Raw genomic sequence first — 13,392 nt, forward strand, 5'->3', positions numbered from 1 at the left:
TCTTTTGGGTAGATGGGAAAATGGGGCATCAAGAAGCATTTAGAAACATCATCCAGGCAATTTGTGCGGAAATATGGACAGGAATTGAGGTCTTTCTCAGGTTATGTGCCCTTTTTGTATCTTGTGTTAGACCAATAATTTCTACCCTTGAGGAAGTTCAGTATTGAAGCCTGCGGTGCTAAATGGCTACTAGACATTTCTACTACCTTTAAGCTTTGAACAGTTTTCTAGAAACATTTGTGATGATTTTTGGTTTCTTCTCCACACATCATAAATTTGGAGTCTGCAGTTCTTCCTGGGAAACAAATTCTGTATTTTGCAGCTCTATTTTATGTTTTCATGTGCTTCCTATCTTACCACTCAGAAAACTACTATGTAGTAGAAATACAAATGACCAGTAGTTAAACTTTATGGGTGCTTATGACTGGCCCTGTGTACTTAATTTATCACTGTGCCTTCCAAGCAGATTTGCAAGTTTATACGGGTAGAATTTCTTTCAATAGAACAAACCAGAAGCATTTTTTTCCCTTCTTGTGAGTTAATGTGGAATTTCTCACTTGACTATAAGACAGTAAAAATGTTCTAGCACTGTATTGCCAAAGGCAGAGTTGTCTTCGTTTGTGAAGATAATGAAACTCTTATTTATGAGCCATCTTTGAGCAGAAGTATCTTAACTGTACCAGGTAACAGAGATTCCTACTTGGCAGAGATGAAACTATTTCAATCAGCTATTTTAATGCTCAGAGCTTCACATTATGGCACAAATGCTTCTTTGAATCTCAGTGCAAGTATGCATTTATTCCTTCTTGTGTGTATACTTTCTTAAGGGTTTATATCTCATTTCTGGATAATTTTTTTCTTTTTTTCCCCTTCCTAAGATATAATTGACCCAGCTATCCTGCGTCCTGGAAGACTGGATAAGACACTCTATGTGGGTTTGCCACCACCGGAAGATCGACTTGCTATTTTAAAGACCATCACCAAAGTGAGTATTTGGAAAAAAAATCTTAATCTTGAAGCCTGGTGGAATGATTTAAGACAAATTAAATTTTACAGGGAGTTGCAGACTCCTGTTTCATTAAACACTTTCAGGTATTACATGAGGTCATAAAAATAAACCAGCAGCCAGGTTTGCTGTTAAATTTCCTCTGAGACTGCAAGGGTTTGATAAATCTTGAGTAAAGCAAACCTGTTAAGCATAGAAGTTGCTGCATTTATAGTCACAGTTTGAACAGATTAAAATATTGTTATCTGTGTGTGTAATGGGCCTATGAATGTTTTGTAAGATTTTTGGGAAGGGTTCCACGCATTCATCTGAATGTTTCACAAGGTCCAGCTGTATTTGCTCAACAGTAATTGTGACACTTAGTTACCTTTAGGATTAAAGGAAGCTAGTGGTGATACAGGTTGTTGGTCAAAGTAAAATGTGAAATACCTGCCTTCGTGGGTTTGTCCTCCTTGCGGTTAGTGGCACATTCTGCCACATCAGAGATCTGGATTATAGAATTCCATCTGAGTATTTCTCTAAGTACAGCACAGCAGTAATCAAGACCTTAAAAAAAGAACTTGCAAAGCTTTATGAAGCACTCTGATCTTTCCTGCTCTTTCCAGCAGATCAACATTGCTTGTTAAGAGCAAGTGTCCTGTCAGATTTTTTTCTTTTGAGCTGCAAAGGAGACCAAGTATTTACTACAGAGAAAAGATATCATTGTATTATGAAGTGTGGCAAAAAAATCAATTAGCAAATTTGTAAAAAATATAATTAAGACTTGCATAAACATTAAATTTGTGGTATAGGCAATAATGAATCCCATAGAATTAAAAAACTGATAACTCTTTCTAGCACATTCTTTCATGCCAAAAATGGTTGTTCAAAAGTTAGACTCTTGTTAAAAATTCAGGTTGTTAAGACTTCCCTTCATTTGTTCTATGCAATTACTTCATGGAAGGAAATAGTTAGTATGCCTCCATTTGCTAGTAGCAGTAGATCCATTTATTGTTTCTAAGTTTTATAAAAATATTTCAGTTAAAACTTTTTAGAATCCTGTTCTTAAAAATGGTTGCCTTTTAAAATAAGATAATTTGAGTGTGACATCCATGAATTGTTTTTCATACATATTATAAGGAATTATGTTTTTTATTTTACCAAATTATGTTTAAAGATAACTGGAAGTGTCCTTTAAAAATTGGGCTTGTATGATTGTTCTGACTTCATACCTTGTTCTTCTGGAAGAAGTGGGTAGTAAGAGTCAGTCAATAGACTGTCCAAAGAGAGCAGAAGGATTCTGGCACAGAGTTTACATCTGCTCTGTTTTTTAATATATTATTGTTGAGCCTGCTCTCCCTAATTTTTGCAGGAGAATCTTTGGAGATTTTTGTCTCAAGCATTCTAATTGTAATTAATAGCGTAGGAAAATAGTGCAGCAAAGCTTTGTGAGAGATTCCATGGGAGGGGAAGGTGGTATTAAACAAAACTGATTTCTCTCACTCTCTCATAGATTTCACTTGTTCCCTCTCACAGCCACATTTAGTCACCAAGATGCATGAATCCAAGTGGTAGGGCTAGGGTCACTTGTGTGCAACACCGAGGATAAGGAACTTGGTGTTGAGTCCTCAGTTCATCTCTTGGTTTCATCTTGACCGGTGATGACAAACCGGGTGTTACAGAGAACTGTTTTCTAGATGCCCTTTAAGATTCAAACAGTTCAGAATTGTGCTTACTTCAGCTGCCGTAAATCTTGGTTGCCGAAAGTGTCTTTGCTCTCTACTTCTGGGAATCTTTGAGGCTACAGTCCAACTTCCTGTTACGATAACACGAAGAAGAGTGGCACATGTGATGTGGTAACTGTGTCATTATCCTGCTATCAGAGCATATTTGTCTTCTGCTGACAAACCATCTTCGCTGTTGCCTTATCTGATTATGGGCCTTCTTGTGATACAAGCAATAAATGGCATAGTCTTGACTAGCTTTGTTCCTGTGAATATTGGTTATCAGGGCATGCTATTTTTGGAACATCAAATACTTCCATACATACTTATTTCATACTAATCTTAATATTTTGGTTACAAATCTTTGTAGTAAATGAGGCATTAAGTCTTTAATGGATTATTTTTCTTAGTTCTTAATTAAAAGGCCAGTAGAAATGAGATACAAACACTCTCTGAAATTAGTTTTTTTCCCTTGTGTGTTTCTGTGTTCATTCCATGCTACTTCTGCAGTCACTAGTGTTCTCATAAAGCCAGGCAAAGATTTGTATTTCTATTGTTAAGAACAAGAAATAGGTTGTTATGTTCTTTAAAAATGTATTGGAGTTATCTGCAAGAATAGGTTAAATTAATTGAAATACCTTACTTTTTATTAGACTTCATCCATGCATTCTACATAAGGAAATTTGAAAGATCTATGTATAGGAACACTTGCTTAAATATGGGCTAGATATAACAAAATATTTTGTGCAGATGTAAGCAGCTTGTGTGTGATGGTATGCATTCTCAGAAATCCCTGAGGAACACATGTACAGGAGGTGGAAACTGCAAATTGTTGCTGAGGGAAAACATGGATGCTCACAAAGGCAGCATGGGAAGTAGAAGAGGGAGTTATGGGGAGGAGAACAGACAGCCCAGATGTAGGTTGAAGCCTTGTTGTGAAAGTTTTCTTTCAGTTAACTTGTACCAATTGGTCATTTTCAAATTGCATATGAATTATGCAAGAGAAGCATGTCTTCACATAATTAATACATTCCTGCAAGTGGTAGCAAGCTTTTGTGGTGCACGTACTGCTGAGCTTGTCTCCAGGGCAGGCAGATCATCACACTCAAAAAATGCCCAACATATGTTGCTACTCAAAGCAATAGGTAAAACATTTCTTTTTAGCAGAGAAGGTCTCTCTGGTTTGCAGTCTTGTACAGCAACTACTTAAGTATCCCATGTGAAATTGTATGAGGGTTTCTTGTTTCCAGGTTGAAGTCTCTCCTTTCCAGATGTTTCAAAATCAGGCTGTTACTTTGTCTTTTCTGGCTGATTTGGTATTTTTTCCCTTTCTAACTGATATTCTACCAAAGATTTATTCAAGATTGCTCCCTTACTTTGCCTAGTCCTTCATTATTCTATGGTCTGTTAAGTATTCAAAGGTTTTAACTTGCCAGTTACTACACTTTTTTTTTCCTCTTGAAGGCAGTGTAGGTATGTGGTGTATTAGCTCACCTGAAGAAGTCAGAAAATAATTATAATAATTTGTGCATTTCTGTCAAATGAGTTTGTGGCAGAACTATATCAATTGTATCAAAAAGTGTCCTTTCATGTCTAAACTTGGGTATAGTTGGATTCTATAGACATCTAGAAACTCTGTACTACCATACTACTTTACTGTTGTTTAAGGATAGTAGGGAGATCTCCATGCTAACAGTTTTGAAAAATTTGTTGGCTAGTTTCAAATGTAATTTATAATGTTGTTTTTTGCTATTGGAGATGCAAATATAGTAACAAAATAAAACAATTCTGGGATCTTTGTGGAGGAAGCAGTAAAAATAAAGAAGAGTAGTATCAAAAAGCCTATTAAAATGTCTACAGTGTATGTAAACTTTTATGAAAGCTACAATGGAAAACTTCTAAGTTTGAAAATATATGTCTAGAACTTGGGATACACAAATAATTCTGTCTAAAAGGTGCTAAGACTAAGCCTACGTGCTTATTGCTTAGCTATTTCATTTCAACACATACTACAACTAGAGGAAATTTTCAGCTAAACAATGCTGTTGATGTAACCAGCTGCTTAGGGCATGTGCACATACAGAATGTGTCAGTGTTACTTTGCCCTGTGACAGGCTGGCCATCAATTTTTTAGACAAAACTTAATCTGTTGGTGGAAAGTTAATATTTAGCATTACTTATTTCATAATTGTTTTTTTAAGGCTGGTTGTCCTTCTTCTTGGTTTGAGATTAAAAACACGAGTATTTGTGGATATTTCAGAGAATCTGTCAGATTCCTGTATGATTCCTGATTGATGAAAATCACTTTGGGGATGGCATGTGTAAAAAAAGAATGTTTTCTTATCTTCCTTTTCTTACTATCTCAAATCCTTCAGGGTGGCACACGGCCTCCACTAGATACTGATGTAAGCCTTGAAGAAATTGCTTACAGTCAACATTGTGATTGTTATACGTGAGTAGCTTCTAGTTTTGGCTTTAATATTTAATTTGCAGTGCTAACAGTCTTCTGATGCATGATAATGTGTTTTTATGTTGTTATTATTAAGATCTCTTAACTTTCAGGGTTTATAAGCCTTTTAACTCAAGCTATTTTTCTTGTCTTCACACTTGTGCTTTTTTCTAAGGAGTTGGTAGGAATATATGAATGCTAAAGTATTTTTCATCTGGAATAGTCCTCTTTGTGTTGTAAATACAGATCATTAGAGGCTTCTTGGTTTTGCTTGGTTTTTATTTCATCATTCTGGCATAATCGGAGGATAAAAAGAGCCCTCCTTAAGTTGTAGACACATGTACAATGATGATGAAAGCAAGTTGGTGAAACAACCCTAACCAGCTTGTTCTGTCACACAGTTGAAAGCAATGGGTGTTTGACAAAGTAATGAGGCCCTATTTCAAGTTGTGCTTTAGAAATACCAAGGTGTGTTTTTTAAGAAAGCTTGATAGCCATATCTATCAGACTAATTGCAGTTGTGTTTTACAAAACAGCTGTGCTTTTATCTATTAAATGACTTATTAATAGTTAATGATTTTCTGGAATCCACACCAAAAAAAGTTTGACATGATGTTTGTCACAGTATTGCTTTTGAATCTTAGAAATGGAGGCTATCACCAGCAATGGTTTTTAGCTTGGAGTACTTCTCTTTCTCTGCCCCTTTCACTTACTGTTTGTTTTTGTATGTAGTTTGGGTTGAGGCTTTGTTTGTGGGGTGTGTTTGTGGTTTGGGTTTTGGGGTGGGATTTTCGTTGTTTATTTTGTTTTTTAAATACAGCAATATTCTGAATACCCCCAAATGAAGCATGGAGAGTTAATTGTGAACATTTTCTTTGGTTCAATGACTTGCAGCAGTTTGAAGGCCTGTGAAAAGTTCAACAACTGGAAACTGGAATTAAATATTTATGAAGACTGATGTGACCATGCTTTGTGGATACTATTATTCTAAGAGCATGTTAACTGTTGATGTATCTTTGAGTAAAGCAACTCCTTTTTGTAATAACGGTTGATTCCATTTGAATCTTTCATAAGACTGATAAAAAAAAAAGAGATTTATCATGTTCCTACCGAGGGGCATAATATGAAAATCCTTTTGTGTTTTTAAGGATTATGGGTGGGTTTTTTTTCTTCTTCCCCTGCTTCTCATTTATTTGATCTTAATCTGTCCCTAAAATCTAGGGGATGTCACTCCATAATAAAGGCTGCAGGACTGCGTAGTCCTTGGACCTCTTTCCAAATCCTCTTAGATGAACCAGGCTTTTACCATCATTTGGAGTGTCTTGTCTTTCTATATGCCATCAGCAGAAGAGAAATTCATCCTAAAGTTCTTTATTCTGTTTGTGTCTGTAGAGGGGCAGACCTTTCTGCTCTAGTGCGTGAAGCTTCACTTTGTGCCTTGAGACAGGAAATGGCCCTGCAGAAAGGCAAGAAAGGTAAGGAATCTTTACAAAAATCTTAACTAAGCAGAGAGAAGAAAAATGCAATAAAAAGTATTTTAAGGTAGTTAAAGACAAGCAGAAAGGCAAGCATGATTGATGACTTCTGAGCCAAACAAAAATTAAGTCAGATTTGTTTCAAGAACACATAAGCATCTCTGAAGTAGGCATAGGGAGGAGTACAGGGAAAAATAGTTGTGCTGGCGATTCAGCATAAACTTTTTTTCCAGAAGAACTGAACCTTGCAGCCTTTAAGAAAAGTTTGTTAAATGGTAGTGTAAACTGACAGTTTATATACTAGACTGAATACTTCTTCTTTGCCAAATTTCCACATCACTATCAAATATTATACTGACTTATTTGCAGATTTTAGTACAGTTGTAAGTGTGCACATACTGATCACATACCTTTGGTGCACAATTTTGTAAGCGAATACACAAATGTTGTAGTAATTCCCCCTGGAAACTGTGCGTGCCATTTTTATCTTAGGTGTTTGGCTTATCAGTGGCTCTTGCTAGGACTCTTAACAGGGAGTTATCAATAATTTCAAGTACATCTCTCCTTCCAATATCTCTCTGCACTTTTGTTTTAAGAGTTATTTTCCTTTTCTTTAACTATTTTTTTTGGTGCAGATATGAATATTTAATTGGAAATTGACACTATTTTACATAAAATGTGTGTGTGTCTAGATTTTTTCCAGATATTTTGTTTGTTATTTTACCCTTAAGTCAAAATGCAAAGCTAAGAAGGAATGGACTATGTCCTTGGAAAATATATTAGAGTTTTAGTATGCCTGTGATTTCTAAGAATCATAGTGGAATTTTAATGGCTTTGAATCATTCTTTTTGATCTAGTACATCAGTCACATCTGTTTTTTTAACAACAGTAGGTTAACAGGGCAGATTATTTCTATTTCTTGTTTTAAGGGAACCAGCATATTCAATTGGGGGATAGGGGAGTGAAGAAACAAAGTACAAGAATCTTCACTGTTGTATTAATTGGTTTGTTACCCATTTTGCCTGGCGTAGATGGAAAAATCTCGATTTGAGATAGCAATTTCTGAATTTATCCTGTTTGTTTTTATAATTATCCATAATATAGCAGGGTTCATTCTGTATGTTCATCATTTGAATTCAGCCTTCACATTTAGTATTGCAGCCCCAGTACTTCCTGTATGGATGTGTTGGCAGCTAGCAAATCCCTAACAGGGATAGCTTGACGTGCATGTTTATAGCAGCTACTTGTTTGGGATGTCCTTGGGTTTGGATTTCCAAGATGTCAGTCCTGGCAGGTAGGAAAGTGTAGTTTCTGATTTGAGACCACCTCCATTTGTATCTTCAAAAGAGTAGCATGTGTGCAGACTGGAGAATTTCCTCCTTTGATGTTACCACAGGACACACAAAACTGGCTTGCTCCCACACTCTGTATGTGACTGTAGATGGGTGCTGTGTCCTGTCACCACTCAGTGTTTTGAAATCAACTGGCTGAGATGAGGGCTGCTCCTTTCTGTTATGTGGAAGCTCTGATGCACCTTGTGTTATACCTGGTATTTTTACTCTAGAATAAATGTAGAGGTGTGGTTATTTTAACCCTCAACAGTGGTTTGCTTTAAAGGACCTTTTCTGTAGTGAAATGGAAATGTGGTGGGGTTTTTTGTATTTCTTGTAAGAATCCATAAATTTGGCTTCAAACTTGAACAGTCTTAGGAGAAGCTGGTCACGTTAGTCACTGTGGTCCAGGAGTTACAAGATATTACAGTTTGTCTGGGGGAAGAGGCAAGGGGGAATCCTAAAAAATATTGGGCAGAGTTTCAGTTGTATGAGGTCCTTCTGGAGTTCATCATTGGCCCAGCATTTGACTGCCCAGTGGAGTTCAATTTGATTTGCAACTTTGAAGGGTGCCACTTCTGGCACCCTTTTCCAAGCCACTGATGAAGATGTGGTATAAAACTTATTTCAGCACCACTACCAGAGTAGAATCCTACTGCTGCCCATTTCCTATCCTAAAAAGTGACCATCAAGCCTTTAATCAGCTTTCAGTCCTCCAAAGGGTCTCTTCTACAATTCTTTGGAGTTTACCAGTTAACACCCCTGGTGGTTGTCATAACAGGTTACAAGATTCAGCTAGCAGTGAAAAAACTGAAACTTGTAATAGAAAAGTTCCTTCAGAACCTTTGGGTGAACACCATCTCTTCCTAGTGTCTTACTGTTAAACTAAACTAGGTCAGTTAGGAGGTTAATACTTTCTGTATATTTATTTCAAATAGATCTAGTTACAAAGAATGTGTAGGGTGTAAGAATCTCTTCATGCTTTCAGCTGCAAAGACAAATGCAGGTAATTCATTGACCTTCTAAGCTGTGACCTTTATTCCTAAGTCTCCCTTTTGGTTGGTTGTTTTTTTCAAAGATAGCCATGACCCCACATCACCTGCATAATCTGTAAAGCTGATCTTCTTAAGCAAAGAGTCTATGAGACTTCTTGTTACAGCAGTTAAGAGTGAGTGTGGTTTAACAAGTAAGATTAATTACTTTTGTATCTTTGTGGTTGAATTTGAAAAACAAAATCTAGTGCTTGCTTAATACTTTCAAATTAAGAGGAGAGGGAACCAGCTATCCTTGGTGTTTTAAGTACTTTTATTTTAAATATGGTACCTGTTGATATACTTAATTTTTCATTATCAATATAAATTATTTTAGATAAATTCATACCTACTTACTTGGACTAAATGAGATTGTCATCAGAAATCAAGGCAAACTTTTAATGCATGTAGCCAAGGTATAGATTACTAACAGGAAAATTCTCCAGAGTAACAAACCTTGAGACTGCTTTTATAATGCAGTAAGCATGAAGTGGACTAACTTACTTAAATGAGAGGCAAACTACTTTACATAGCAGTCAGTAAAGGTATGCTTATACCTGGCCATAGCTAATGTTATATTAGTATATAAGGTAGTATAAAAAGTCACCTTGGCTTTTTCTGGTAACCACATCCTTAATGGTACTGACATTCCTAGCTGATTAATGCTGCTTTCTCCTTTTTCTGTCCTTGCTCCTTCCCTATAGTTGAGACTGTATATTGTTTCATAATTCAATTAAAAATTTACAAGCTTAAAAACAAAACTGAAAGCAATATGAAATTCTCATAGCTTCATATTATTTCATGGAGTTGTGATGACTCAAAGTAATTTGGCTTTTTGGAAAGACCCAAGGTGGTTCCTTAGGGAAATAAGTTTAAATGCTGATATTTTAAATTTACATCTTTATTTATACTGGTATAACTTAGTATGGTAATAGGAATCTTGAATAAGCTGCAGAGACCTGAGGTGAAAAAGAACAGCAGGGTTTTAAGTTCAGTTTAACCTTCATTTTTTAAAGCAAGTAATAATTTTTAGACTACTTGCTCTTCTGTTTTATACCTTAAACAAGTTCTCATCTTTAGTGCCTTCCATCTGCTATGTAGTCTTTTGCTGTATAAGCAGAAAATTTTTATTAAGCTGTGACATCAAATATATTAATGAGGAAATCAGTTTTTCATGTCAGCACACCCCATCACACATTACAAAGATGTATGCAAAGGCAGTGGCAGTACATATATCTATGGGAGCAAAAAGTGTCTTAAAATCTATTAAAATGCACCAAATTGACTCTTACGATAGGGGTACAAAAAGTATGTCTTACATGATACCTATGTTAGCGTTGCAATGAATCTGTATAGTAGTGGTATCGTGGGATTAAGTGTAGATTAAACAAGGCACTTGCTTGTGAGAGCAGAGGAATCCATGTTGTATTTGAGATATGCTTATGTTTAAGCATACTAAAAAATCCTGTTCAAAAAGGTTATGATTAGAAATAACTATTGGCTGCACTAAGGTCAGAAAGGCAATTTACATAAACTTAAACCACATCGAGTTGCAAAGTGAAAGCTTTTCTGGGTAATGCCACACAAGGCAATGGTATGAAGTCAATTACTTAGGAATTGAGCATCCTGTAGTAGAATTAGAATGATAAAAAGTTTTCTAGGTACTTATTAAACAGGTAGGGAAGCTTAATATTAAATACATTTAGAAAATAAAGGCCAGAACTGGAAGCAGCAGGACTTGAGGCATTCACTTCCTCAAGGATTAGGGGGCTTGAATTCTAACTGGACTTCACATAAGCTGCAGTTAACTAGGCATCTTTGAGAATGAAATTCTCCATCGGCAAATGGAAACATTAGGTATCAAGTTTCTGGAAAACATAAGTATTCTTTGGCTTAAGGTGCAAGGGATAGAAAGATTAAGATCTTGCAAAAGATCATAGACAGCAGGCTACAGTAGTAGTTCAGGTGTTTAATACACTTCTGAACTCATCTCATCCAACTGACTAGCACATGGTTAGATTTCACGAATGCTGGCTTGAAATATATGCAACACTCTCTTGATTGTCACTTGCCTGCAACTTTTATAATTTATTATGCTTTATTCTTTAAGGAGAGATCAAGATTTCACATAAGCACTTTGAAGAAGCTTTTAGAAAAGTGAAATCTTCAGTATCCAAGAAGGTAAGATAAGCTTCAAGTATGTAAAAGTCATTACTTCCCTTGAAAGCATACTCTTTTTATGCTGGAGACTGGTGGGAGTAGTTAAGGGTGCAGTATACCTACATGTATTTCAGACTGATACCACCTGTTTCTGCATTAAAAAAAACTAATTTTTTTTTTACATTCAGAAATTCAAATCCACCTTTTCAGTTACAGATGGTGCATATAGATGCATATAGATGCATCTTTTAGTGTGACATCTTGGACTTCACTGACTTTCCCAGATGAGTTACTGACCTGGCCACAGCTTCTTATGTCTGTGAAATTTTCTGTTAAAAGTCAAGGCTTTTAAGAGTACACCACACCTCCCCACCCCTAGATGGATGCTCAATCATTTCTGCTAATGTGAAAAAGACATAATTCATTTTGAGATAGAATATAAAACACACTGTCATCTTAGTTATTTCTTATCAGTCTTCTTATTTGCATTTGTCAAATAATTTTATTTTAAAGGTTTCCTTATGAGCTGTTTTTTTAGTGACTGAAAGAAAAGCTGTTCAAGCATATTATATAATTGAATAGTTTATATAGGAATTGTTACTGCTGCAGAGCTTGTGTTGCCAAGAGTGTACTGTAGCCAAAATACATTAATATATTAACTCTGAACCCTAGCAGAGAGAAGTTATTTCCTTTAGTTATTGTACATTGAGGATCAGTAACCTTTTCCAAAATTTAAGTGGTCTTTGGCTCCAAGACCCTTTAAAAATGGTGTTGGTTGTTAGTTTCTTCCCTTTTGCCAATCACTAAGCAAACGGTTCAAAAGTAACAGCCTTAAAAGCTTACATCATCTCCTCCTAATAGCTACCAGCAATCACTGGTAACTATTAGGACATTCTCCTTCTGGTTCTAAAGATTTAACCAGAAATATAATTTTGCTTCTCAAAGGCAGCTTAAATATCCCTATATTTCACTTATATCCATCTGAAAAATTTTCAGTTAGGTATTTTGAAATATCTTCAAGAGCATAAAATACCTCCCATTTCCAGAGGCTACTTTCTATCTGCCAGACAAATCTGAAAAATTCTCTATACACCTTCCTATAAATATTGGAACTTGTTTATATTTTAAAACATTTACAAATAAAAGCTAGAGGCTCAAATAGCTGGCTTGTTTCACTTTCTTGATAACTAATACATATAAAATCACTTTAAGCATTGCATGATTGCTTTACTGTTGTCTGAAGTATTTTTTTCCTCTTGGAACTGCTAGGATCAAATAATGTACGAAGAACTGCGTCAGTCACTGTCCAGGTGATAGATTTGGACAATTCCCAAAGAAGACCTACTGTACATTAGTGAACAACTTTGTAATACCTCTGCCTGCTTTCAAGAGACATGTTGGAAAAAAGCTGTACTAAATCTCAACTTTTTAAACTGTACTTGAAGAAAGGTCATCATAACCTGCTACTCTAAAACCATCCTTAACTGTTTCCAGAATAAAAAAATACAATATATGCTTCCTGCTTATTTTTTGAAATGAATGCTTTTAGTGCTCAAGAGCTAATACCATTCTGATACAGTATTTGGTGTGCTTAATCAGAAAACCCTGAGAGCCAGAGAGCTAACTCTTCAGTGCTTACATGGCTCAAATATCTGCTTTCAACCATAAAGGAAAATAAGTGTTTTCAAGAGAAGTCAGGAAGAATCACTGGGAGAACAGAGCTGGGAAAGTAGTGCACTGCATGTTATCATACCATTCATTATGCCTTTCCCAATACAGTGACACATAGTGATTGTGCCAGCAGAGGTTCTCAGAGCTTCTAAAAGCTTCCCTTCACCTTATCAAAAGAAACCATCCACAGTTGGTGAGCTGCCTTAAAGTTACTGAGAAGAGAGTAAAGTATGGAAATGTGAAAATACTGTGATTTAACAGCCACCTAGGAAACATTTGAAATGGTAAAAGAATTTACAAGTTGGTTCTTAGTTTTTTTTTTAAAGACAAATCTACAATAAAAAATTCTATTATGGATTTGCATTTCTTAGCTTAAGTTTTTTTTATATCCTTTGGATGCAGGAAAATATTACTGTTATAAGAAACAGGCTAAGAGCCTCAAGTTTGTTTTTTGTTGTTTTTTTTTTTTTTTAAATACAATACATTCCATCTTGGAAAGTGGGTCATAACTTTCAGCCTCAGCAAGCTAGGAAGTATTGAGTTAAAATAAAACACTGAAATGTGAC

At 35.6% G+C, this 13,392-nt stretch overlaps 1 protein-coding gene across 1 annotated transcript in view; it reads left to right on the forward strand.

Annotated features, from left to right (window-relative positions):
* Window positions 1–12,668, forward strand: part of NVL (nuclear VCP like) — a 40,666-nt gene extending 27,998 nt beyond the window's left edge. The window contains exons 19-23 of the mRNA XM_051614192.1: window positions 879–985; window positions 5,085–5,161; window positions 6,551–6,633; window positions 11,106–11,176; window positions 12,425–12,668. Coding sequence (XP_051470152.1) covers window positions 879–985; window positions 5,085–5,161; window positions 6,551–6,633; window positions 11,106–11,176; window positions 12,425–12,469 — 383 coding nt within the window. The 3' untranslated portion in view covers window positions 12,470–12,668. The remainder of the gene's footprint in view (window positions 1–878; window positions 986–5,084; window positions 5,162–6,550; window positions 6,634–11,105; window positions 11,177–12,424) is intronic.
* The last annotated feature ends 724 nt before the right edge of the window (window positions 12,669–13,392 follow it).

The sequence above is a fragment of the Apus apus genome, chromosome 3 (genome assembly GCF_020740795.1).
Source record: "Apus apus isolate bApuApu2 chromosome 3, bApuApu2.pri.cur, whole genome shotgun sequence".
Taxonomy (NCBI): Eukaryota; Metazoa; Chordata; class Aves; order Apodiformes; family Apodidae; genus Apus; species Apus apus.